The 24,774-nt window shown below is 36.5% G+C and overlaps 1 protein-coding gene across 5 annotated transcripts in view; it reads right to left on the bottom strand.

Annotated features, from left to right (window-relative positions):
• Positions 1-24,774, bottom strand: part of LOC101890862 (protein grainyhead) — a 330,664-nt gene that overhangs the window by 260,456 nt on the left and 45,434 nt on the right. For all 5 annotated transcript variants that reach the window (XM_011298246.3, XM_011298332.3, XM_011298281.3 and 2 more), the window contains exon 2: positions 4,534-6,404. In XM_011298246.3, coding sequence (XP_011296548.1) covers positions 4,534-5,711 — 1,178 coding nt within the window. In that variant the 5' untranslated portion in view covers positions 5,712-6,404. The remainder of the gene's footprint in view (positions 1-4,533; positions 6,405-24,774) is intronic.

Raw genomic sequence — 24,774 nt, forward strand, 5'->3', positions numbered from 1 at the left:
TTTATCATTTAACAACACCGACCCAAGACCAATGCCGCCGCTTCCTTGGCTACTTCTAAACTAAGAGTTTCCCCTCCTCTTTTTAGTCTTTGGAGAAGAATACTAAAAACAGGAGGCCAGCCAAGGCAGATGCAAATGAGGAAAGGAAATCTGTTGTTTGTCTCATTTGTTGCGAGACATCAACTAACGAATCCTAGTTTTTTTATTTACATTTAGAAAGGATGTTTAGTTGCGAATGCAATGCATGTTGTGGCTTTTTCCAAACATTTGGCAGGTATTTTCGACATTGGAAGGAGTAGAAACACAAAAAAAAACCAATGGCAAAAGTATTCCCAACATCATCACGTCCCCATTTTGTGGTTTTCCCGAAGATTCTTTAATGAAATACTAAAATAAATTCCCGCAGAGTAGGAGAATGAACTTTATACCCGATTTCAAAGGTGAAGATTTTTAAATATTTTTAAGGGATGGTTGAGAAAAGTAGATGAAAACCTAGAAATCTTAAATAAAAACTGGGAAAATTCAAACTAAAAATAAATGGTTATTCTTCAGAGTGCAGAACTATGGACAAATGAATTTAATTTTCTAATAAATAAATTGTTGATTTTTTTTGCTGGGAAATTTAAAATAAGCAATTGCCACCATGTCGCCGCCATCTGTCGTTTAACGCCATCTGTAGTCACACTTTCAGTATGAGCTTCCCTATTCTTTTGCATTTATATCTTTGCTTAAATATATATGTCAAAAATTTATCATATCCAGACTAGGTCAATATTGTATAAATTCCGAAGCCATGCTTTGAGAAAACAGCTGATCACCTTCTATAATCGGGCCAATCACCAAAAATTACTATTTTTGATATCCGTTTATTTTTGGAAAGAGCTTGAGAGGAACAACTAATCGCCCATGATTTTTTTTATTTTCGAGGAAATTATAAATATGAAATTGCCGCCATAGCTTGTCATGACATTTAACGCAATCTGCTGTCACATCTGAAGAATGAACTTCACCATTCTCTTGCATTTATGTCTTTGCTTAAATATATGTCGGAAGTGGATAATGTCCAGATTAACTCAATAAAGTTTAAAATCCGAAGCCTATTTTTAGGCAACTTTTGAGAAAACAGCTGATTACCTTAGAAGGAGCTTAAGTAGAACAAATAATCGCCTCTTGATTTTTATTGTAGGAAATTATAAATATGGAATTGCCACCATGTCTAGCCATTACATTTTACACCATCTGTTCTTAAATTTTCAATATGAACTTCCGCATTCTTTTGCATGTATGTATGATGTCAAATGTGGATCATGTCCAGATTTACTTAATAACGTTTGAAATCCGAAGCCTATTTTTAAGCATTCTTTGAGAAAACAGCTGATTACCTTCTCGTATCGGTCCAATCACCTTAAAAGGTGTACCAACTAATTTTTTGTAATCTATTTATTTTTAGGAAGAGCTTGAGAAGTCGTGTCTTGATTTTTCTATCATTTTCTTGGAAATTATAAATATGGAATTGTCGCCACATCTTTTCATAACATTCGAAGCCATCTCTTGTCAGGTTTAGAAAATTATCTTCCCCATTCTCTTGGAGTGGAGAATGTTCAGACTAACTTACTAAATTATGAAAACCGAAGTCTATTTTTAGGCATTCTTTGAGAACACAGCTATTACCTTATCTAATCGGGAAAATCACCTGTACCTACTTTTTTGTATTATGATGTGATTTAAAAATAGAGGTCTTGAAAAAGCTTGAGCAAAACAATTTTTGAAATTTTCGAGTTGATTTTAAATGTTGAATTGCTGTTATATTTTCTTATAAAATTTAACGCCATCTGTAGTAAAATTGTTCGCCATAAACTTGCAATTTTACTTATGTTGATGTTAAGATTTTCTAATATGGGAAAATGGCCATAAAGCGCTCTAGCCTCCATACTATTTATAGAGAAAGTATAGAAGTCTACTATCGATAAAAGACACACTGGAGGACTTTACGAAGACGATCTTGGGAATGTAACCCATCCATAGAATGGCTAAACGAGACGCTTTTTTGAAGATTTAAAATTTGTTAATTACTTAAATGAGGTGTCGTGGTTATCTATTTTGGATATTTAGCTCCATCTACTGTAAATTCATGGATGTCTTATTTTGTGTGTGTCTTTACTTAGGCAGATGCTGAAACTGGTTCGTGTTTCGACTGAATTTAAATTGTTATCAAAATATTTCCTTAAGTGAACAGCTGATTGCATCATATAATCGGCCACGGAATGGAAAAACTGTGCATTACTAACAATTTGGCCACTAAGGCTTAAGTTTTAGCTTCAATTTGAATAAGCAAGAACAATTTTAGAATCTTTTAAAGTAAGAGAAGAGCCAGAATGGGAGGTTAGGATTCCAAGAAATAGTAAAAAAAAAGGCTACTATATGTATAAGATCCACTGAAGGACTTTAGGATGAAGATATTCTTGGTAATGTCGTCTATTCTTGGTAATGTCGTCTATCTGCAGAATGCTCTATATACTATGCAATGAACTTTTTTTATAAAAGACTATAGTATTTGCTTCATGCGACTTCCACATTTCCATGGAAAATTAAAATACTCAGCGGCCCGAAGTCTTCATGATACTTAGTGCCATCTATTTATAACTGTTGGCAATGAGATATACCATGTTATTTTATTCATGTCTTCGCTAAAAAAAAGATATTAAAACTGGTTTGTTGTTCGACTAATTTTAAACCATTAATAAATCAAAGTATACTTTTAGGAATTCCTTGAGTAAACAGCTGATTGAGTCCTATCATCATCACATTAAGCCAAAAAATATAAAAGCTTCTTTTTTATAAAGGACTAAGTTTGTGCACCATAAAATTTCCACATTTAAATGGGAATTAAAAATATTCAAAGGCATCGAAATCTTTCCATGACACTTGGTGTCACCTATTGGCTATGAGATGTACCATCTTAAGGTCTTAATGTCTTTGCTATAATAAATGCTGAAATTGGTTAACGATTCCACTAAACTTGAATTATTAATGAAGCAAAGCATATTTTTGGGAATTCCTTGAAAAGGATTGCTTCATATAATCGATTTCAAAGAATCCATCTGTACAACATCTCTAGCTATTATTTTCTATAGCATGATTATATTTAAATACGATTATTTTATGTGTGAAAATTTTATATATTATAATTTCAGATAGTGCTCCCAGGTAGAATATCATTTTTATAGGTTATGTTGACAGATAAATTCTACAAATATTGGAAAAGCTAATAATTTTTCTGCCAATATAAACCATAATTTCCGAAAAACCCCAGAGAAATATCTTAAGATTGACTACCATATATTTTCTATTTTAAATGTTGCCTATTTTTAGGGAGAAAATGATAAAAACAGCTGACTGGGTTAGTATTTTACCATTTCACCCGTAGAAAGTATTTCAAATAAACGATTTTGTGAAAGGAAATATCGTTATATGATGCGGTTCTTTTTTCATCGACTTGATTTGTTTAAAAGAGTGAACACAATTAATGGACGAACTAAGTGAAAGATCGAAATAAAGGATAGGGAAATGTAAAGGAAACGATTAGACCAGTTAGCATGGGAGGCATGGGAGGTGGGGAATCGAAGAACCAGCTTCATTTCAGATAATCTAAAAAGCATCGACACGACTGCCCAGTTTTTTTTTAGAGAAAAAAATACCTGCAAAGTTTGACTACAGATCAAATATCTGACACGGGTTTTCTAAAGAATTTATGTAAAGCAAATTATATGAAGGACAAATTTATGAATTACAAAACTTTAAAATCAGATAAGGAGGATACAATAAGATCTATAACTCAAGAAATGTCTATAAAATTATTTAAATTGAAAGAAAAACCCATGGGTCAAGACAAAAATGCTTAGGAAGTATACAATTTCGATTAATAACTCGACAATGAGGTGCAATCAGCTGTTTTCTTCAAAAATCCCTAAAAATATGCTTCATTTTAGGGGGAAATCATAATTTAGCCAAGGCATGACCCTTTCGCAGTTCCATAAGGAGGTAATTGTCTGATCATGATAGGATAGGATAGAAAAAGACCATATACAAGGATATATGATGTAAAATTTGACATTTCATTGTTACTTTAATTCAATAGATGGCGTTGGTAGTGGAAAAAATATGTTGTGTCACCATATTGTGACATACCATCACGTTATAATCTAACAGAGGTCACACTTTTATAGGGTTGAGCCTGCTTTTATCTATTTAATGAACAAGGAAATATTCTGGGATAGGTTTTTTTGGGACGATGTCATGATTTTTCCGCTATTTCGGACATTAAAAGGTAAATTTTTAACAAATTTTATAAAACTGCTGGGTCAAATCCAGGCTACATACTGCATTTTTCTTTCGTATATAAGAAAATACCACAAAAAGGATACATGTTCAACGAAGATTAGAAATACTTAAAAGTTCTTTGCACTGAAACACTAAAAAAACCCTGTCCTAAAATTTAAATAATCAAAAACATAATTTTTCTTTTTCACTTACCTCTGAATATGACTTTCCACACCCGGCGGTAGAGCACCATCGGCCACAATGTAAACTGGCTGACCTCCTGGTCCACCATGTCCAGCATATTGTAAACCACCCTGGACCACAACCTGGCCGTCAGCCACAAGGCCACTCAAATCACTGCCCGAATAAATTTCCAAACCCTTTTGATCCGTTGTTGTGTAGATCACCGTCTTATTGCCATCGTTGTAGATTAAATCGATGTGTTTATCTGTGGGATACATGTCCGGATCCAATTTGGCACCCATCGGTAAGTGCGATAAATGTTTGGGATTTCCCGGATCTGGGCCCGATGTGGTGTATATAATTTGTCCGGAATTTTGTTTCTTCGGATCATCGTAGATATCAACCTCGGTCTTGACCACAGCCTCGGTGTCGTAATGCTGCAAAACGGAGGCGTCCAGGGGAGATGTTTGATAGACGGCATGATCATTGGCCATTTTTTGGGCTTGATTAAACATGGCTGCTGCCACGGCATTGTCGTTGGGCATCAGTTTCGAGGGGTCACTGACAATGCGTGTTAGAATGTGTTCACCGGCCTCATTGCGTGACAGAATGTGATGTTCGCCGTTAATGATTTCCCGGGAGATGATTTGTTGTTGCTCACCATTGGGTCCGACAACTCGAATTATTTGATTTTCATCGAATTCTATTTTGGCCAAGGGTTGATTTTCATGGGCCGTCTGCACGGCTGCCTGCTGCTGATTCAGTTGGGCCACCATGCGAGCATCAATGACATGATCATCCTGGGGACCTCCACCACCCCCTGTCATTACCACTTTGGGGCTTTCGTATATGAAGACAGCATCTTTGTCGTATAACTTGGAGGAGTCAGTGTGCAGATCGAGCACATTTACATTGGTCATGGTGGCCAATTCTGGTTGTGGACTATCCGGTGACGAGTGGTGCATGGCTTCGGGCGATATCATGGGTATACCATTGGCCGTTTGTCCAGAATTCGAAATACTGGTGGTGGTGACAATGTTGCCCGTTGTGGTTCCTGTGGCTCCAGCCACTGATACTGAATTGGCACGTGCTGGCGAGAGGGGGGCTTCATGCATGTGGGCAGCCCGGTGATGCATATTCGCTTGGGCCGTTAAAGCAAGTTCGTTGGCGGTAATGACACTGGTCGTGACCGGAGATGATGAGGACATCTTATGCCAGCGTAGAGAGTGATTAAAGCAAAGTTATGGATGATTCTTGGAATCCTAGGAGGGTGAGTCTGGTAAAGCTGATCCGTTTCTGTTATTTATGGAAGATTTTTGTGAATTGCACTTGCCAGTTGTTGCTGGTACTGGATGGAGTATGTGAACGGAGTAAGGACCTTATCCGCGTGGAATGTTTTTTTTTTTTTTTTGACGAATGGAATGTTGTTGTAGATAATGAGTATGTTGTTGTTGTTTCTATACTTAATGGCTCCTTATGGTATAAAACAAAAAAAACTTAAATGTAGTCCTTAATATACGAAAAAATGTGGCTTATAAACGAATAATGTATTGGATGTGTGTAAACTTATTTAAAAAAAGGCACTTTAATCTCAGTTGATTTCTTGTGGAAGGCTCGGATTTCTAGCTCTGCAGAGGTTGTCTCTTGTACAATGATTCGTTGTGACCGTTGTTGGCTTTTGGGCTTTTCTGGTTTCGATAAGAATTTGCTGATGGTATGGCACACTTGAGCGTTTGAACAGCGTTTCTCTTATTTTTTTTTTTTTTTTGACGATTACATTACCTAAATCTCATAGGTATGGATTGATGTGACATTATGTTTAGGTGTGAGTGACGTGATGTGTGTATGTGTGGTTTGGAAATTATGGCAGGGTTTACAATATCAAAATAGCCTTGGAACATCTGAAATGGAAAGAAAGGAAGAGAAAGAAATGAATTAGTAACAAATAAAGCTCAAACAAAATTTATTTTACATAATGTATAGCATATTTTTAGGGATCATAAATCAGAAACAGCTGACTGGATCTAATTTTCTTTATTTGTGATTATTCAACGTTTTAAAATTGAATTTCATGTTATTTTTTAAACCTGCCTTAGGATATGAAACTGAGAACCACTGTAAACATTAGAACTTAATAAGTACCTCGACCAGGCTTAGACAAATGCTGGCACCCATGCTCTCAGCGAGTGTAATTCTCCCCACACACATCAGAACCATAATAAAATGATGAGAGATTAAAAAAATTGGGAGAACATGCGACTCTATGCCATATCGATTGTAGGCCATCGTGAAGCAAAAAACCGATTTTTATCTCTTCTTGTATTTGGTAATGTGTGAGCCAAGAGTTTATTAATGACTTAATTTGCATTTGGGAGAGATTTGTGCGGTATCTTGCCTCAATCTGCTTTAGACAAATAATCAACCATCAAAACTAGGAGAGCAGGCATAAAATTTACAAAAAAAACTTTATCGCCTTTTATTACATAATTCATCTATTTGAAGAGGTTTTTGGTATCCTAAGAATAACTAACATATTATCCACTATTTATCTCAATGGATAAAGATGGAAAGGGATACCTTTTCTTCGAAAAAAAAATTAAAAACGTTAGCCTTTAATGCCTACTAATCCTCTTCTAAATTCCATTTTGTGTAGATGTTGAAAGAACGTAGATGTTTTTTAAAGCATACTTTTAGGGATGACGAATTTGAAGCACCTGATTACCATTGGATCAAAATTGGAATAGGTATATTTCTCTTCTGAGAGAAAATGAGGTGTGTTAGCTTTTAATGGGACATGTTATCCTCTACTAACTGAGGATTTTTTTGGAGGAGAGAAAGAAACGAAAATGCTTTCATAGTATACTTTTAGGGATTGCGAATTGAAAACAGCTGATTGCGTCCATATTACAGAATCTACAAAAGGGCATTTGCTTTTATTATTGAATATGCCATTATGAAGAGGGCCTAAGTTAGAAATAGGTCGATTTGCAGGCAGATATAAAAATAAATCGTGAACTAACGTCAATTTATTGTTACTAAAAATTGAATTTGTTTCTGGAATTATTGAAAACCCTAATTAGCTTTCTAAAATAAATTAAAAAAAAAAATAAAAAACCTTCTTAGCTTACTAAAATGAATTTTTACTTGGAACTGGTTGAAATATTGATATGTGCTTAGGATGAAGAAAATCTGACATTAAATTCAGATTTTCTTAAAAGTCATTATTCTTGAAAGTGTTGACCTCTCGCAGAAAGGGTTCCAAAAGGAAGGGTTAATCTTGCAAATGATCCCGAGCTGGTGTAAATATTACGAAGTGCAAAATTTCAACTAAATTAGATGCTTCGAAATATTTTTTTTTTTTTTTTTTTTTTTTTTTTTTTTTTTTTTTGAAGATAGTAGAAGAATTGGACCCAGATATCTCATCTTCGCTTCGGACATTTTGCCGTTTGAAATTTTGGAATAAAGAAAATCCGAAGGAAATCACAAAATCATTTCGCATTCTATAATAGGTTTGAATTTGATCATTTGTGGAAGAATTTTCGGAAGGAGTAGTTCGATTTAGTTCAGATACTTATTTCGCTTTATATACAGGGTTGTCCATATTCGACGGACCCATCTGGCAACGCCATAACTTTTGACAGAGATGTCACATCGCTTAATGACATACCGCGTTTGAAGCGTCAGTCCAAGCAGATTTTTACCATGAACCAATACACGCCACGCGAGCGCTCTGAAATAGTTGAAATTTACATTCAACAGAAGAAGTCAATTGTGAAAACTCAACGTGCTTTTAAAACATTAAAAAATGTGAGAAGTGCGCCTTCTAAGAACACCATTAAGCGTTTATACGAAAAATTTTCGACTGGTAAGGCTCTTTCTAATCCGAAGAGGCCATATAAAAGTCGACCAAGGCGATCGGCCGAGAATATCGCTATCTACAAATCGAAGAATTTTCACAGGTCTTCTATAGATTAAATACCTTCCAATGGTATCTTATAGTCAGGGATCCTACAGAACCCCTATAGATGGAAGTTATCCCAAAATATTCTGTGTATCGAATACATTCCACAAAGGTCTTCCATAGGTCTTCTAAGGAGAAAATAACTTTCATAGAGTTCCTAAAGATAGAATACCTTCCACATATCGTTTGCTAACAGAATACCATCCACAAATCTACAACAGATAGAAGGCTTTCCATACGTCTTCTACGGAGCGACCTTATGTCAAAGGTCCATAGACAGAAGACCACCCTCAGCGGACGATTTTTCACAATCTTCGAACTTGATCTAAGTTTGATGAAATCAAAAAAGAAAAATCTCAAGTTAGGATCCTACCTTTAGACGGACTAACATCACTAAATAGACTCCAAATGTCCTAAAATGGCTTACGACCAAGGAAAAATGAGGTCTACAAGCGTTATCTGGATGAGAAACAGTGTGGCCATATCAAACGATATATACCTTCAGTAGCCACACGACTGAGGGTATAAAAAATAAGGGAAATCAGTGGAAATCATGTACCCTCGAATACCTTCATCAACTGGTCGGGATATAAGAACTTAGATGATTTAAAGCATACTTTTAGGGAGTATGAATTTTTTGATTATCTGGCTGGAACATGTATCTCTCTCTCTCTCTCTCTCTCTTATGTGATGTCAGGGTTTTCGAAATTGAGAGCATCTCCGAAATGTAAAAGTATTTTGTTTCGGACACAGGAAATAAAGATTTGTAAAAAAAAAATTTGGTGCTGAAAGTCCAGGCCTAATTGGTAGGGGTGTAATCACTTAGGTGATTTAAAGCATACTTTAGGGACCACAGACCTTTCGTTTATCCACTTCATTTGTTTAAAACAAATATACGTTGAAAGTGCAGGCCTAACTGGCAGGGATGTACGGACTTAGATGATTAAAAGCATACTTTAAGGGATTATGGATTGACAACAGCTGATCCAATTTTAAGAACATTTTATGATTTTTTGCAGGATCCTATATTTGTTTTATCTGATTATTTATCTATGAAATTATAGAAAATGAAAAGGTGTTTTTTACGGACATTTTGAAGTAAAGAGACTTACGAAAATATTAAAAAAAGGTGAAAGGAACTAGTGTAACTAGGTCCAGCCCTTTCGTCTATCGATTTTATTTCTTAAAAATATTTTGGTGCTGAAGGTCTAGGCATAAATGACAGTGGTATATTCATGTAGTAGATTTAAAGCATACTTTTAGGGATTCTAGCTGATTCTCAATAAACCTTTAGGCTTCCTGAACGAGATTAATTTTCTTTAAAATTTTTCAGATTTTTTATTTCTGAAAATCGAGGGAGATCACTTATTCTCAGCTGGAAGGTCTTTCCCATTTTTCTTAAGTTCAAATTCATAGGGACATTCAATCATCTCTAAACCGCAAGGAATATAAGCTAAGTATATTCTTTCGGAAATCCCCAGGCAATCACATTTTTTCTTATTTCCTATCCCCCCTCCCCCTTCCCTTACCTTTTCCCTATCTTTCTTTATATTATGCCATTTGCCAATAAATCTCTTGCAACTGATAAAGGATCAACATTATGTTTGGATATTAACAAACAATGGAACTATTTAACCCTTTATAAATTTTACAATAGACCTCAGCGCCCTCCCCCCTTTGCACAAATTTTACTATTGTCAATATATCAAATCATATATTTTCAAAGACCTTTTCAGAGGAGTCCACCATGTGACTTGGCTGGGCAGACATTTTGGAACAACGACCTTAGACATTATTGCAACAAAGTTTTGAGTGGGCAATTTCCTAACACAGCTGGAGATGCTGTGGTGGTATGAATATCCCCTCCCAAAACCAAGCTACAGAGAGGGACGTGCAGGGTGGTTTAATGGCATAATGTTGGGCCGCTGTCGTTCGGTTTGTTATATACACAGCAAAATTGTTGGGATGAATGACTGACTGGCTGCCTGTTGGCTGGCTAACTATTGGCCGCCGTTTTGCCGTATGCGAGATTGTTGGGAGGCTAAGTTTAAGCAAGGCAAGCCAACGCAAAACTCACAAATTCCGTTTATTTGACAACTGAGATGAATGGAAAATTGCTCAGTTCATTTTGGTACCCCGTTTTCCATATTGTTTTCTAGCCAAGAGGCAACAGCATTACCATTACATGCATCCCAAATGGGGTATTGGGGTTTAACACAACGCCACACACACTCACACTCACATGGGCAGTGTGGTACGCAGATTTATGCCATAGCCCCAGCATCGGCATCACCAACACCAAACTAAGTTGCATTTCATATAAAATTCTTGTAGCAGTAAAGCTAAGCTAAGCAGGCACGCTGGCTGGCTAGCTGGCAGGAAGGCTGTTCACTTGGCTGGATATATTGAGCTGCCATGAATGGCATGCATGCATATGCCTGCTAATATTAATATTTGATGGTGGTGTAGCAGCCAAACAAAAGACTGCGACCATCAAAAAGGCCACACAACGACCGTTGCTGATGTGGATGATGATGATGCGGTGGAGCTAGCTAGGTGGAACAACAACAACACCACAAATATGAAAAGAATAGAATATTTAGAAGCCAGGTTAGCAATGCAAAGCATGTTGTTTCAGTCCCGTAGTGCATCTTGGCAGCCAGCAACTTCTTGAAAGATTGCAACGTTTTGGTCATGGCCACCAAACAAAAAGACGACACAAAAAAACGGCAGAAGACAATGCCAGCCATTCTCCACACTGGGACACCTCTAACTCTAATAATTGTAATCAATGTTCAGTTTTGGAACAGCGTTGCTAACAGTTTACTTGCATGGAAGCGAACGTGGACAGCTGCCAAGCGAGACAATCGAGCAATTGTTATGAAGCGCATATGACTGGATAATGGCGATGCACGGGAAGTAGTTTGTTTGGGATGGTGTGGGAAGGTTATTTCCAGGTGCGGATGAATATTAGCCAGGACAGTGGTAATAGTTTGTTTATAGGAATACGATTTTATGTGCCTAGTAGAATAAGGAATAAGGATTAAGATTTTATTTGCCTTTAGAGATCATCTAAGGATGGTATAAATTCCATCTTCTGTCGATCTTCTATTCAAGATCTTTCAAGAAATCTCCTTTGGGTAGAAGACCTATCACAAGTCTCCTGCTGTTAAAAAATCTTTCGCAGGTTCTTTGTAGCTAGAGGACATTATCCAGGACTTCTGGATATAAAAGGCTATGCCAATGTCACCTATAGAACTTTGCATAGGCCTTCCATAGACAAAAGTGCTTCCAAAGACCGTCTATGGATTTACAAACACTTATAGAGGTTCTATAGACAGAATATAGGCCCTTCAAAAATGTTTCATAGATTGAAAAACTTAATAACTTCCACAGAGTATACATTGAGAGAACTTTTCCATCAAGGTTCTTTGTAGCTAGAAGACATTATCCTGGACTTCTGAATACAAAAGACTTTTCCCAGGTCTTCTATAGGTAAAGAACTTTACATAGGTCTTCTAAAGATAGAAGTCCTTCCAAAGATCTTCTATGGTTTTCCTACCATCGATAGGATAGAGGTTGTATAGGCGGAAGACCTTTCACAAGTGTTTCATAGATTGAAAAACTGAATACCTTTCACAGGGTATATATGGAGAGAACTTCTCCACACAGGTTGTTTGTAGCTAGAAGACATTATCCAGGACTTCTGAAAAGGGCTTTTCTCAGGTCTTCTGTAGGTAAAGAACTTTACATAGGTTTCCAAAGATAGAAATCCTACCAAAGGCCTTCTATGGTTTTCCCACAATCGATAGAGGTTCTATAGACGGAAGACCTTTCACAAGTGTTCTATATATTGATAACAGAATACCTTTCACAGAGTACTTATGGAGAGAATAACTTCCATAGGCCTTGTAAGGATAGTGGATCCTAAATAGATTTTCTGTAGGTAAAAGACCTTCTACAGGACATTTATGGATTGATGGCTTTCTTTAATTTTCCTATGGACGGAAGACCTTAAAAAGGTTTTCTATTGATATAAAGCCCTCAGCAGATCTTCTATAAATGGGAAATCTTCCACAGGAATTCTATGTATAAAATACCTTCCACAGACCTTCTATCAATGGAATACTTTCCACAATTCTACCATAGGAAGAAGGTCCTTAATAGCTTTCTTTGTATAGAAGACCTTCTGCCTTTTTTCTGTGGAGAAAATCTTTTACAGGTTTTTATAGATTGAAGAACTTCCGAGATATTCTACAGAACACCTCCCAGAGGTTGCCTGTAGATAGAGAAACATCTGAAGCGCTCCGAAACCGTCCACTGGTCTTCGATATATAAAAGGTCCTCCACATTTCTTCAAGAGGCAAAAAACCTTCTCATATTTGAAATCCTCTTCTAGAGAAAGAAGACTTTAGATTGGACTTCTATAGAGAGAAGATAAATAGACTTCTTCGACTGCCCTTCTACAGACAGAAGACTTTATAGAGGCCTTCTACAGACAGCATACTTTCCACTGGTCTTCTATTAACACGAACGGCCTTTAACCGATCTTCTATAGAAAGAGGATATTTCACCGGTATTTTGTAGAAGGCCTTCTACAGGCAGAAGACCTGCGACTGGCCTTCTATAAACAGAAGACAGGTCTTCTACAGACTAAAGACCTTCAACTTGTCTTCTTTAGAGACAGAATACGTTCAATATTCCTTCTGCGATTGGTCTTCTATTGATAGAAGACGTTCCAATAGACTTCTATGGACAGAAGACCTTCTACTGGTATTTTTCAGACAGAAGACATCCCACCAGTCTTGCATAGAAAGAAGACTTTCCAATGATCTTCTATAGACAGAATACATTCCACCGGACTTCTACAGACCTTCAACTATGGTTCTATAACCGACAGCCGTTCCACCTGTCTTCTACATACAAAAGACGAATTTCGAATAGTATTATACCTACTGGACTTCTACAGACAGAAGACATCTCACCAGTCTTCTATCAACAGAAGACCTTCCACACGTCTTCTGCAGATAGAAAATCTTCTACAGGGTTTCTGTGTATAAAAAACTTTTCTGATGGATAGAAGTCTTTTCGTGGGAAGGCTTCTGTGGAAGAAGGACAGGTCTTTTAGAAACTCTGTGAAAAACCCAAACTTTGGATCATTTTATACATTTTCTAGGATGACCTTCAACGATCACCAGATCTTCTTGAATATTCCACCACCTGTCGATTTAACCTAAAAATTTCTGTGTTCCAGAGTCTTAAACCTTTCTTTCCAAACGAACTTTTTTTCAAAACTACTGTTGATACTGCGAAATAATTCTCCCATCCTCTACACTGTCTTTTTCATCTCTTTGACATATTTCATATTCTCCTCTTTTACAATATTATATTTTCCTGCTGTCGACCGGCCGACCGACCACACTTCCATATATCTTGGCCAGCAAACGATGGCATATCACGAAAATATGAAAATAATTTATTTTGCGATGCTAAGTGGTGCATATTTAATAATGATTATTAGCCGCCACCAGTTGCAGGCCAACACCGTGTGGCAGTGGCGAGCATGTGGGCCATCATCCTGGCAAAGTGAACTTTTAGCTTAGGGGCGTATATACATAAAAAAAAACAAAAACAAAATCTGGTGACGCTGGCCATTGACTTGAAAGCAACAGCATAAAATTATCTCTCCATCACCAACAGCAGCAGCAGGAGCATTTGGAATGGTGTTAAAATCTTCATATGTCCACATCCATATCACATGGAGATGAGGCTGATGCTGCTGATGTTGTTTGATGATGCCATAACCACATGATCCGTTACACAAAGATTGTTGGTGGAGAAGCATTAAAATGGCTCTTTGTTTTCCTTTTTTTGAAAATCATAAAAGAAGGTGTAATTTCAATGGCCATTGTGTTCGGGTGATAACGGCGCCATTAGCTTAAAATCCATAAAGATACTGACATCAAAAACACAAATACACACATCTATGGCCAAAAAAAAGAACAACAATGCATTTGTTGTAACTTCTATGCACCCTGAGGCTGTCACTCAACAAACAGCTGAAGTCAAATGCAAGCAGGCAAGCATTTTCGGTTTCGAGCCGGATCACATCGAGCGTCGGCCTCCACATTCCAGCATCACAACACACACAACACGCCCACATGATTGAAACTAGTGCATGACAACTACCAAGACAATACCAACACTACCTGGCTTGAGCATTGCTGGCAGCAGCAGCTCTACTAACACAGCCACACTGTTAGGCACTATATCTTAGAGTAGTGCAATTTAACTGCCTTCGCTAACAACTCCTACGCACAGTGGGCGAGAAGGAAAACCTTTTAACAAAATTGTTATTAAGAAATGAGAGCATGAAACAGTTAAAGAGAGAAAGAGGCAGGGGGAGGGGAGTGTAGAGAGTTTGATGAGAAAACTACTCATGAAAACGGTATTTGATATAGGAAAGGTAATTAAATGGACTCGATAGACTTTGAGGGTATTGATATAAGAGACCGATTGATAATCAACGAACTGAGACGGCTGAGCCCAAAATCTTGAAATTGGTATTTAAGAGTTACCAAAAAGTATTAAATCTTCTACCGCAGGAGAACTCAAAAATTTTATAAATTTTTGGAGCGTCGTGCAAAAAGGGCACATAAAGTACCAAAGAGTACCGTTGAACATATATTTCTAAGTATTTGTATTTGACTTGGTCTATGAAACACAAAATGCTATTTCGTAGCTGACCAACATAAATATGACATAAATGTTCCGACGTGCCAGGTTTGGAATATATTGATTACTTTTCTCACCTTATATGAGATATGTGATAATTTTCAGAAAATGTTTAAATGTGCGTGAGGTACCAAATATAGTCGACCGAATTATTCCATTTTCGTACTTCATCTAATACTAATAAAAATATTGGTATAAACAAAGTTAAAAGAAAATCGAACATTTATCTCCAATTTTATGCCAAATCATAAATTCCATATTAATCTCAGGTTTCTGGTTAGGAGAAATATTTAGATATAGGAAAAGTATTAAAAGTTGTGACCCTTTATGGATGAAGTAAGAGAAGGGCTTCACAGATATATATCATCTTCACAACAGATCTTGTGCTAGCAAAAATGTTTGTATGTGTGAAATTTGAAGAGAGTCGGATGCTCATTTCACCATCTTTAAACGTTTTGTTTTACAAACTCTTGAAGCCAATGTGGGGGAGGTACCAGAAGAAATGATCCGATCTCTACCATATTTTTAACAGATTTTGTGTTGATGAAAATATTGAGATGTATCATGTCTGGAATGGAATCGAATGTTAATTTCGAGTTGTATAAATTTCATGGATATTGAAAATGATGACCCTTCGTGGGGGAGGTACCAGAAGATGTGGACCGATATTTACCATATTTACAGCAGATCTCCTGTTACTAGAATTAATGGGATGTGTGAAATATGAAGAGAACCAGATGCCTACTTCTGATTTTCGTTTCGGTTATTCAAAACGTTGACCCTTTGTGGGGGAGGTACAAGAAGAAATGATCCAATCTCTGCCATATTTTTAACAGATCTTATGTTGATGAAAATATTGAGATGTTCCAGGTCTGAATGGAATGGGATGTTCATTTCGTGTTTTATGAACTTCATGGTTATTCAAAATGTTGACCCTTTGTGGGGGAGGTAACAGAAAGAGTGGACAGATATATTCCATCTTAACACCAGACCTTGGGTTAATAAAATAATTGGGATGTGTTAAATTTGAAGACAATCGGACTCTTACATCACATTTTATGACAGTTGTAATTATTCAAAATTTTGACGATTTGAGGGGGGACGTGCCAGAAGAAGTGGACCGATATGCTTCATTTTCGCATCCGACTTAGCACTGACGCAAATATTAGGATTTGCAAAGTTGGAGTAAAATCGGATTATCGTTTCTCTTCTTGTGCAGAAGATATATATTTTTTTGGAAATTTCGACCTTTTGTGGGGAAGGTGCCAGAAGGAGTGGATCTACATATTCCATCTTCACACCAGACCTTGGGTTAATAAAAGTATTGTGAAGTGTGTAATTTGAATACAATCGAAGTATTGCTTGACATTTTGTAACATTTGTAATTATTTAAAATGTTGACCCGTTGTGGGGGAGCTACTTGATGGAGTGGACTGATATTGTCCATTTTCGCACCTAACCTAGCGCTGACACAAATATTAGAATTTGCAAAGTTTGAGCAAAATCGAATTATCGTTCCTCTTTCTGTGCAGTAAAACATTTTTTTGAAAATTTCGACATTTTGTGGGGTAGCTACCAGATGCAATGGTTCGATATTGTCCATCTCCGGACTCGATATAAGGTTAATAAAAATATTACTTTGTACAAAGTTTGGACCAAATCGGTTACCCCCTTCGCATCAGCCAGCCAGACGGACGGACATCGCTAGATTGACTCCAAATGTCCTGAAACGGATTTGGTCCAAACAGACCTAGGGCCTAAAAAACGTTATTTCAATGAGGCACGTTTTGGCCGTATCAAATGATATATGCCCTCTGTTGCCATATGGCTAAGGGTATAATTAAAAAGGCACGTACACAGAAATACATTTCGAAACCTTTTCATGTACCCAACTGGCCAAAAATTCAACTTTTTCATACAAAATATCCAAAAAATTACAGAAAATAGCATTTGCAAAAGACGCCCTGCGAACATCTTTAAAATAGTAAAATTATGAAAATAAAAATGTGTTAAACGTCTAGGCATTAGTTGCAGACCTTTAGTGGCAAAAAAATGGTAAATGGTACCAAATATTTACCGGTTGTACCCAAGACGTACTATTTTTACTTAGAAAAAAATGCACCAAATTAGAATATTTATGAAGGTAATTGTCATACGACGGGTATTCCGAAGAAAGAACTTCTACGATCATTTTTCAGAGGTTTTTTGTAGGCAGCATAGTTGAGGTGGACATCAAAAAGCAAATATTTTCTAGGGATCGAGTTTTCACAAAATTTCCCATCATTTAGAGCAGATTCTGAATAAGCTAATTTTATTTATTTTTTATTTATTTCTTTTTTTTTTCTTTTTCCTTTATTTTTTATATAAAAACAAGTAAGCAAAGGCTATAGTCATGCGGGGCCGACCATGTGATACCCTACAACACTACAATATTTCGCTTTTGAAATTATGTCACGGAGCACTGCCCAGATATTATCCTCAGCATTTAGAACAGAGACATTCGCCCAATATTTACGCACTTCTTCGTCCTCTTATTTGTTGTGGTCCATTTTAAAGCTAAATTTAATCCAATGGTCAACCAAAATGCTAGAATTATTCCCTGTCCATAACTCCCTTCTCAGGCGTGTCGATTGGCTTCAATTGTGTGATCAGGAAATTTGTTTCTATTTTTGGTCCATTTTAACCTAAACATATTGCGGACATCTTTGGAAATAATAGGCTTAGCCCTTCTGAGCCTAACCCTACCCTTGTGAAAATATTCGTGAGGATCAGACGATAATTGCAGACTGTATGTAAGGTGAAAAAATATTACAAAATATACACTTCAATATTTTAAGTCAAAATGAAAAAATCGCATGCGATAAAATTTATGAAAAAATAAAAAAAAATGTCACAAAATACTACAAAATCTATAAAAACACCATTATTGACATCTTTTTATGCGACTTTTTTTAGATTTTATTTTCTTATGCCAATAGGGAATTCTGAATTGACAAAATTTGTCAAAATCGGTCCAGCCATTCTTGATATATAAGCGTTCTAGCTAACATCCCCTTCCTTTGTATATATGTATTTTTTATACATCGCTATATATATCCGATATATTTACCATCGGCATCTACGTAACGGTCAGGATTGACCTGTTCGTCTATTTGTGATTTCGCCGGGATTAAAAATCTTCGCGATTTAATGGAAAATTTCACCCACTAAATATTACCCGATAACCACCAAAATTGGAAGGCTTCTGCCCAGCCTGAAGCTCTAGCCCCATGCTAACTTCCGCTTCGATTGGTCCAAAAGTGCGTCTATTCTGCCTCTAGCCCGACCTCCATTCTAAATTTCGTGAAGATCGGGCCATAATTGCGACCTGTAGAGTGATTACAAATTAACATGGACAGACATACAGACGGACGGACGGACGGACGGACATACATAGCTAGATCGACTCAGCTCGGCGAGATAGGAAGATCCATATATACTTTCCTATGTGGGAAACCAATATTTCGAGGTGTTACATAATTTTTGGCCCAATCAAACTTATAATACCCCCAACACATAGTGTTGTAGGGTATAAAGAGCCCATTATTTCCATGAAAACTTTTTCAAAATCGCCACTTTCAATTAAAATTCCAATCATACACCCACTGTGCCACAAACACACGCCAGCCACACAATCTTTTACATTAAAAATGACCACTATTATTATCTACTTTGTATTACAGCAGCCGTATTTTAGCTACTCAATGATTGGATACACTTGCATAGACATACACTTGAATCCGGGTATATATATATATATATATATATATATATATATATATATGTGTGTGTTTCCAAGCAATTTGGTGATCTAGCTTTGTTTTGGACTTGCAACAATTTTGCATTCTTTGATACAAGAATGTGCAAAACCTAAACCAAGTTAAAAGCAATTACAATCAAAACTTTGAAAAAAAGCCACAAAAATAAGCCATAAAAAATACATGTGAAGATGAAGAGAAGGGGGAGAGAAGAGAAGGCGGAGGGGGCCATAATGTTAAATATCTGTATATAAAGGCCCCTACTACACCCAGTTCAGAGTAAAGTCCAAAAACAATGGCACTTGCACAAACCTCCAAACTTTAATTTGGCATTTTACCAAGCTACTCTACTGTAGTTCAGTGTAGAGCCCAAGGCATTACAGCAGTTGGTCCACCACCGCCACCACCATCAGCATCAGTCGCATTAATGTTCAAAAACCATAAGCTTGAACGTTTGTTGCGTTTTCAGCGTTTCGTTTATGTTCCATGGACAAGATTAAATGTCCATTAACTAATGCCTGGGTAGATAGATGGCGGTTTAGTTAAGTTCTGCCCCAGAGATACTGTCGACCAATTTTTGATATTGCCGGAGCAAGCTTATGATTAACATGATCGTTCTTTTTATTTCTGTTTTTGTTGTTGTGTTCGAAATGAAGGTGTAGGCATTAATATTGATTAGATAGAAATCAATTGAACAACAATTCAATTGTGTTGTGGAAATAGTTGGCATTTTAGACGAATGTTTTTGGGGTTTTCTTGAAAATAATGAACATATTTTTGCATAACTTAGATAAGATTGGAGTCTGGATTTTTTTTTTTTTTTTTTTTTTTTTTTGAAAAATATGGAGACTAAGAGTTTTCGAAATAAATTAATTGATAACAATGATGAATGGATTATGTGTACATTATCATTATTTTCAGTTATTTTCGCGAAGTTAAGAAAATTATTAGATTTTGTTAAAAATCAAATTAAATTAGAAGGTAATCAATTTTGAAATCATATTTTATACTTTTTAAAAAGGCATTGAATGATTGTCTAGATATGGCAATTAAAAGTAAAGTATGACGGAGCGATCTATAATCGCATAGGAATTAGTAGCACATTTCAGTATACCACGGGTTCTTGTCTTCGCTAATATTTTTTTACCCTCCACCATAGTATGGAGGGTATACTAAGTTTGTCATTCCGTTTGTAACACCTCGAAATATACATTTTAGACCCACAAAGTTTATATATTCTTGATCAGCATAAAATTCTATGTCGATTTAGGAATGTCCGCCCATCTGTCCGTCTGTGGAAATCACTCTAGCTTCCGAACGAAATGAAATATGTTGATGAAATTTTACTCAAATGTATATTATGTCTGCAGAACTTTTGGTATTGAAAATGGGCCATGTAGGTCAACGTCTTCGTACAGCCCCCATATAATGGTACCACCAGATATTCGGCATTTTGATGATTTTAGCGACATTATTTACCGGAATTGTTTCAAAATTGGCATTTAAAGTTCGTAATGGATGCCTTAGACAGAAAATGGCCCATGTAGGTCCACGTCTTCGTACAGCACCCATATAATGGTACCACCAGATATTCGGTATTTCGATGATTTGAGAGACATTATTTACCGAAATTGTTTCAAATTTGGTATTTGAAGTTCGTAATGGAAGTCTGAGACAGAAAATGAGCCATGTAGGTCCACATCTTCGTATAGCCTCTATATAACGGTACCTCCCGATATTGGGTTTTTTATGATTTTAGAGACATTATTTACCCGAACTATTTCAAATTTAGTATTTGAAGTTCGTAATGGATACTACAACCTATGGCAGAAAATTGTCTGTGCAGGTCCATGTTTTATAACCCCCATGGTACCTCTCTATATTCGGTATTTTAATGATTTGAGTTACATTATAAACAGATTTCTTCAAGTTTCGCATTTGAATATTGTAATAGCTTGTGACAAAAGTTGCCTATGCAGGTCCACATCGTCGTATAGACCCTACTATACGGCTACATTCGGTATTTTTAAGATTTTAATAGAATCTTTAAAGGATTTTATTTTTTTGACAATTGTCAAATTTGTACCAAATGGTGGAGGGTATTCAAAGTTCGGCCCGGCGGAACTTACAGCTTTTTTTTACTTGTTTTTCCTATTTTCTACTGCAGGTGGCGCTTTGTTTTTAACAGATGGTGATGATATTTGTAACCCTAGCTTACACATTACGCCAAAGGCATATGCTTAGTGACTAGGTCCAATATATATTTATTATTTTTAAAGCATACTTTTAGGCGACCTCAAAACTTCATAAACCAATATTAAAATACCGAACATCGGTGGATACCGTTATGTGTGCGCTATTAGAAAACATGGACCTAGATATTCAATGTCCTGCCACCGGAAGTACAACCCATTATGACCGACAAATACCAAATTTTAGACAAATCCGTGGAAAATGTGGTTGAAACCATAAAAATACCCGATATCCAATTCAAAAATTCGACGCTTTGTGTGGGAGATACCAGAGGAGTGGACCGATATAACCCATCTTCACAGCAGATCTTGTGTTAAAAGAAATAATGCGATGTGTAAAATATGAAGAGAACCAGATAATTATTCCGGATTTTACAATCGTTTTGGTTATTCAAATAGATATATTCCATTTTCACACCAGACCTTGGTTTAATAAAAATATAGGAGTCTTACACCACATTTTATAAGAGTTATAATTATTCAACATGTTGGACCTTTGTGGGGGAGGTACTTGATGGAGTGGACCGAGTTTATCCATTTTTGCACCTGACCTAGCACTGATACAAATATTAGGATTTGCAAAGTTGAAGCAAAATCTGATTACACCTTTTTTTTAAAATTTCAATTTTTTGTGGGGGATACCAGAAGGTTTGGGCCGATATTTCCCATCTCGAAGTTTCATAATAATATTGCGATGTTCCAAGTTTGAGCCAAAACGGATGCTCCTCCGAGAGTTATCGTGCGCAACAGATACACATATGGACGGACATCGCTAGATCGGCTCCAAATGTCCTGAAAAGGATTTGGCCCAAAGAGACCTAAAGTCTAAAATCGTTATTGCGATGAGGCACGCGTTTGTCGTATCAAATGATATATACCCCCTCTAGCCATATGGTTGAGGGTATAATTAAAGGAGGATATTGGTAATATTTGGTTTAAACAGGACAGCGATATGTGCCGCACAGTCAAAGCTACACCCGTTTTTTCCAAAAAAATATATTTTTTTGTTGCATACTTTTAAGCGCTGGCAGTAATTGTTTAACTATAATGAACCGATTTGGTTGGAACTTTGCGTCTTTAATTAACATAGATCAAGACGAAAGATGGGCAATAATATTGGTCCTTTCCTTGTGGTACCACCCCACCAAAATTTCAGAATTTTGCAAAGAAAAAATTCCGATATTGGAGGAAGTGATTAGTTCAAATCTCTGGAGTGGAGTGATCTGATAAGAAAATGAACACCGTGGGTCCACATCTTCTTGTACCTCCACTAGAAAAGAACGAGAATTTAAATATAACTCAGTGCCTGCTTTTTTGTTTTTCAAACTTGGCACATCCAAAAAAAAGCTCAAAATGTCCAAAAAATGCATATATCTTAAAAAAACGAATAGAGTATTCGATGTAGTCCAAACTTCGCATATTAGGTGATGAGCGAAGGAAAGTAATGCCCAGGATGATAATGAGGATATTTCCCTAATTTATTATTGTCATAGTCCTGTGGTATCTCCCACTAAATCTTAGAAACTCAAATAATTTTTTGAATTTTTGGTAAAATTTTGGAATATCTAAATGGATTTAAAAATAATTAGTCAAAAATGGATAAAACAATTTTTTTTTTTTTTGAGTTTTGCCTTATTAAGGCGAAGATCATATGTTTTATGATTTAAGTGTTTGTTTTCTCTTTCGAGACGAGCTTAATGATCTGAAATTTGCAGTGAAAAGGAAAGCCAGATAGACACTATCACACACTCACCACTATGCGACGCGTTTCGCCGTTGGTTAAGCGGCTCATCAGGCATATTTGGTGTGGATGATGTCTTACAAGGGCCGTTCTCTGGAAAGTAGTATATATTTCTAACTTATTGCAAATTAGCATATGCGAATTATACACTAGAAATTCTCCAGGTTCGACTCAAGTTCTATTGGCAGATCTTTTTCACAGCAATGTTTTTGTTTTTGTAGTGATGGATTTTTTGTCCACAACAACTACATTGCTTCCAATGCATACACTTGTTTTAGTGCTGCTTTAGGAAGACGGGTTAATGGCTCTGAACGTAGAGACGGCAACTTCTAGTTGGCTGCACACCGAGGTCCGCGGTTCAAATCCCACAGCCAGGCTCGGCTGAATTTTTTTTGAGTTTTGCCTTGTTAAGGCGAAGATCATATGTTTTATGATTTATGTGTTTGTTTTCTCTTTCGAGACGAGCTTAATGATCAGGAATTTGCAGTGAAAAGGAAAGCCAGATAGACACTATCACACACTCACCACTATGCGACGCGTTTCGCCGTTGGTTAAGCGGCTCATCAGGCATATTTGGTGTGGATGATGTCTTACAAGGGCCGTTCTCTGGAAAGTAGTATATATTTCTAACTTATTGCAAATTAGCATATGCGAATTATACACTAGAAACTCTCCAGGTTCGACTCAAGTTCTATTGGCAGATCTTTTTCACAGCAATGTTTTTGTTTTTGTAAGACATCATCCACACCAAATATGCGTCGCATAGTGGTGAGTGTGTGATAGTGTCTATCTGGCTTTCCTTTTCACTGCAAATTCCTGATCATTAAGCTCGTCTCGAAAGAGAAAACAAACACATAAAATTTTTTTTTTTTTTTTTTGTTTAGAAACTAATTCCACCGCAATCGAAATATTTGAAAAGGAAGTATGTTATTAATTTTATTTTACATATTTATTTCTCCTTACAAGTATTGCCCTTGATTTTTATTTCCATAAGCCCAAATCCGTTTCTTTTTTAAATTGTGATTCAGAATAGGCTTTCGCCAAATGCAAAATTTTCCCATCAAATCCGACTTCAATTGTCATTTGTATGTTTTCTGTTTCTTTGCAATTTATTTCCTTTCAAATATATGTTTTTTTTTTTCACCGGTCATTTTTTGATGTTTATTATCCTCCATAAACAAACATTTCCCGGCGCGCAGAATTACAATGCCACAGAATTAGCCGAAAACACACATTTTCCGCGCTTATCTTGGCAATTGACTAATTACAATGGCCGGGTAATTGAAAGTTAACACCATTATTTTGGTAGGAAAACTGAAATGGCCATGTGGGGAAGAAACTACTACCGAGCAACGACCACACCAAAAATGTTTTTCTTTACAGAAAGCCCCACTTCTTTAAGTAGTAATGGCCTAGCTACCAGCACAACTACTGCCACGCTCAAGAAAAGTGGATGGGAATGGAGACTTTATTAATTGCTGCAATTTAAATAATCTAATCTAAATGTTAATTTGGCTCCAAGCTGGACACATAGACTTTGAGAGCAAGCAAGAAATGCGAAACAAACAAAAAAAAACGATACAGCATCAGCCTTTTTTATTTCTAAGACAAAGACCCCTTTGGGCTTGTGTGGGGCAGTCACACTCTGCCACCAACGATTCGGTGGCGGCCATGGCTAAGCAAAGTGAACAGCAGCTACATGCTTTTTTACAGGAAGGCAAGGCAAGGCAACAACACATCATCGGACATAAATTAAAAGTTAAAACACAACAACAACGGCAACTG

This window comes from Musca domestica, unplaced genomic scaffold (genome assembly GCF_030504385.1).
Source record: "Musca domestica strain aabys unplaced genomic scaffold, Musca_domestica.polishedcontigs.V.1.1 8, whole genome shotgun sequence".
In the NCBI taxonomy this organism is placed as follows: Eukaryota; Metazoa; Arthropoda; class Insecta; order Diptera; family Muscidae; genus Musca; species Musca domestica.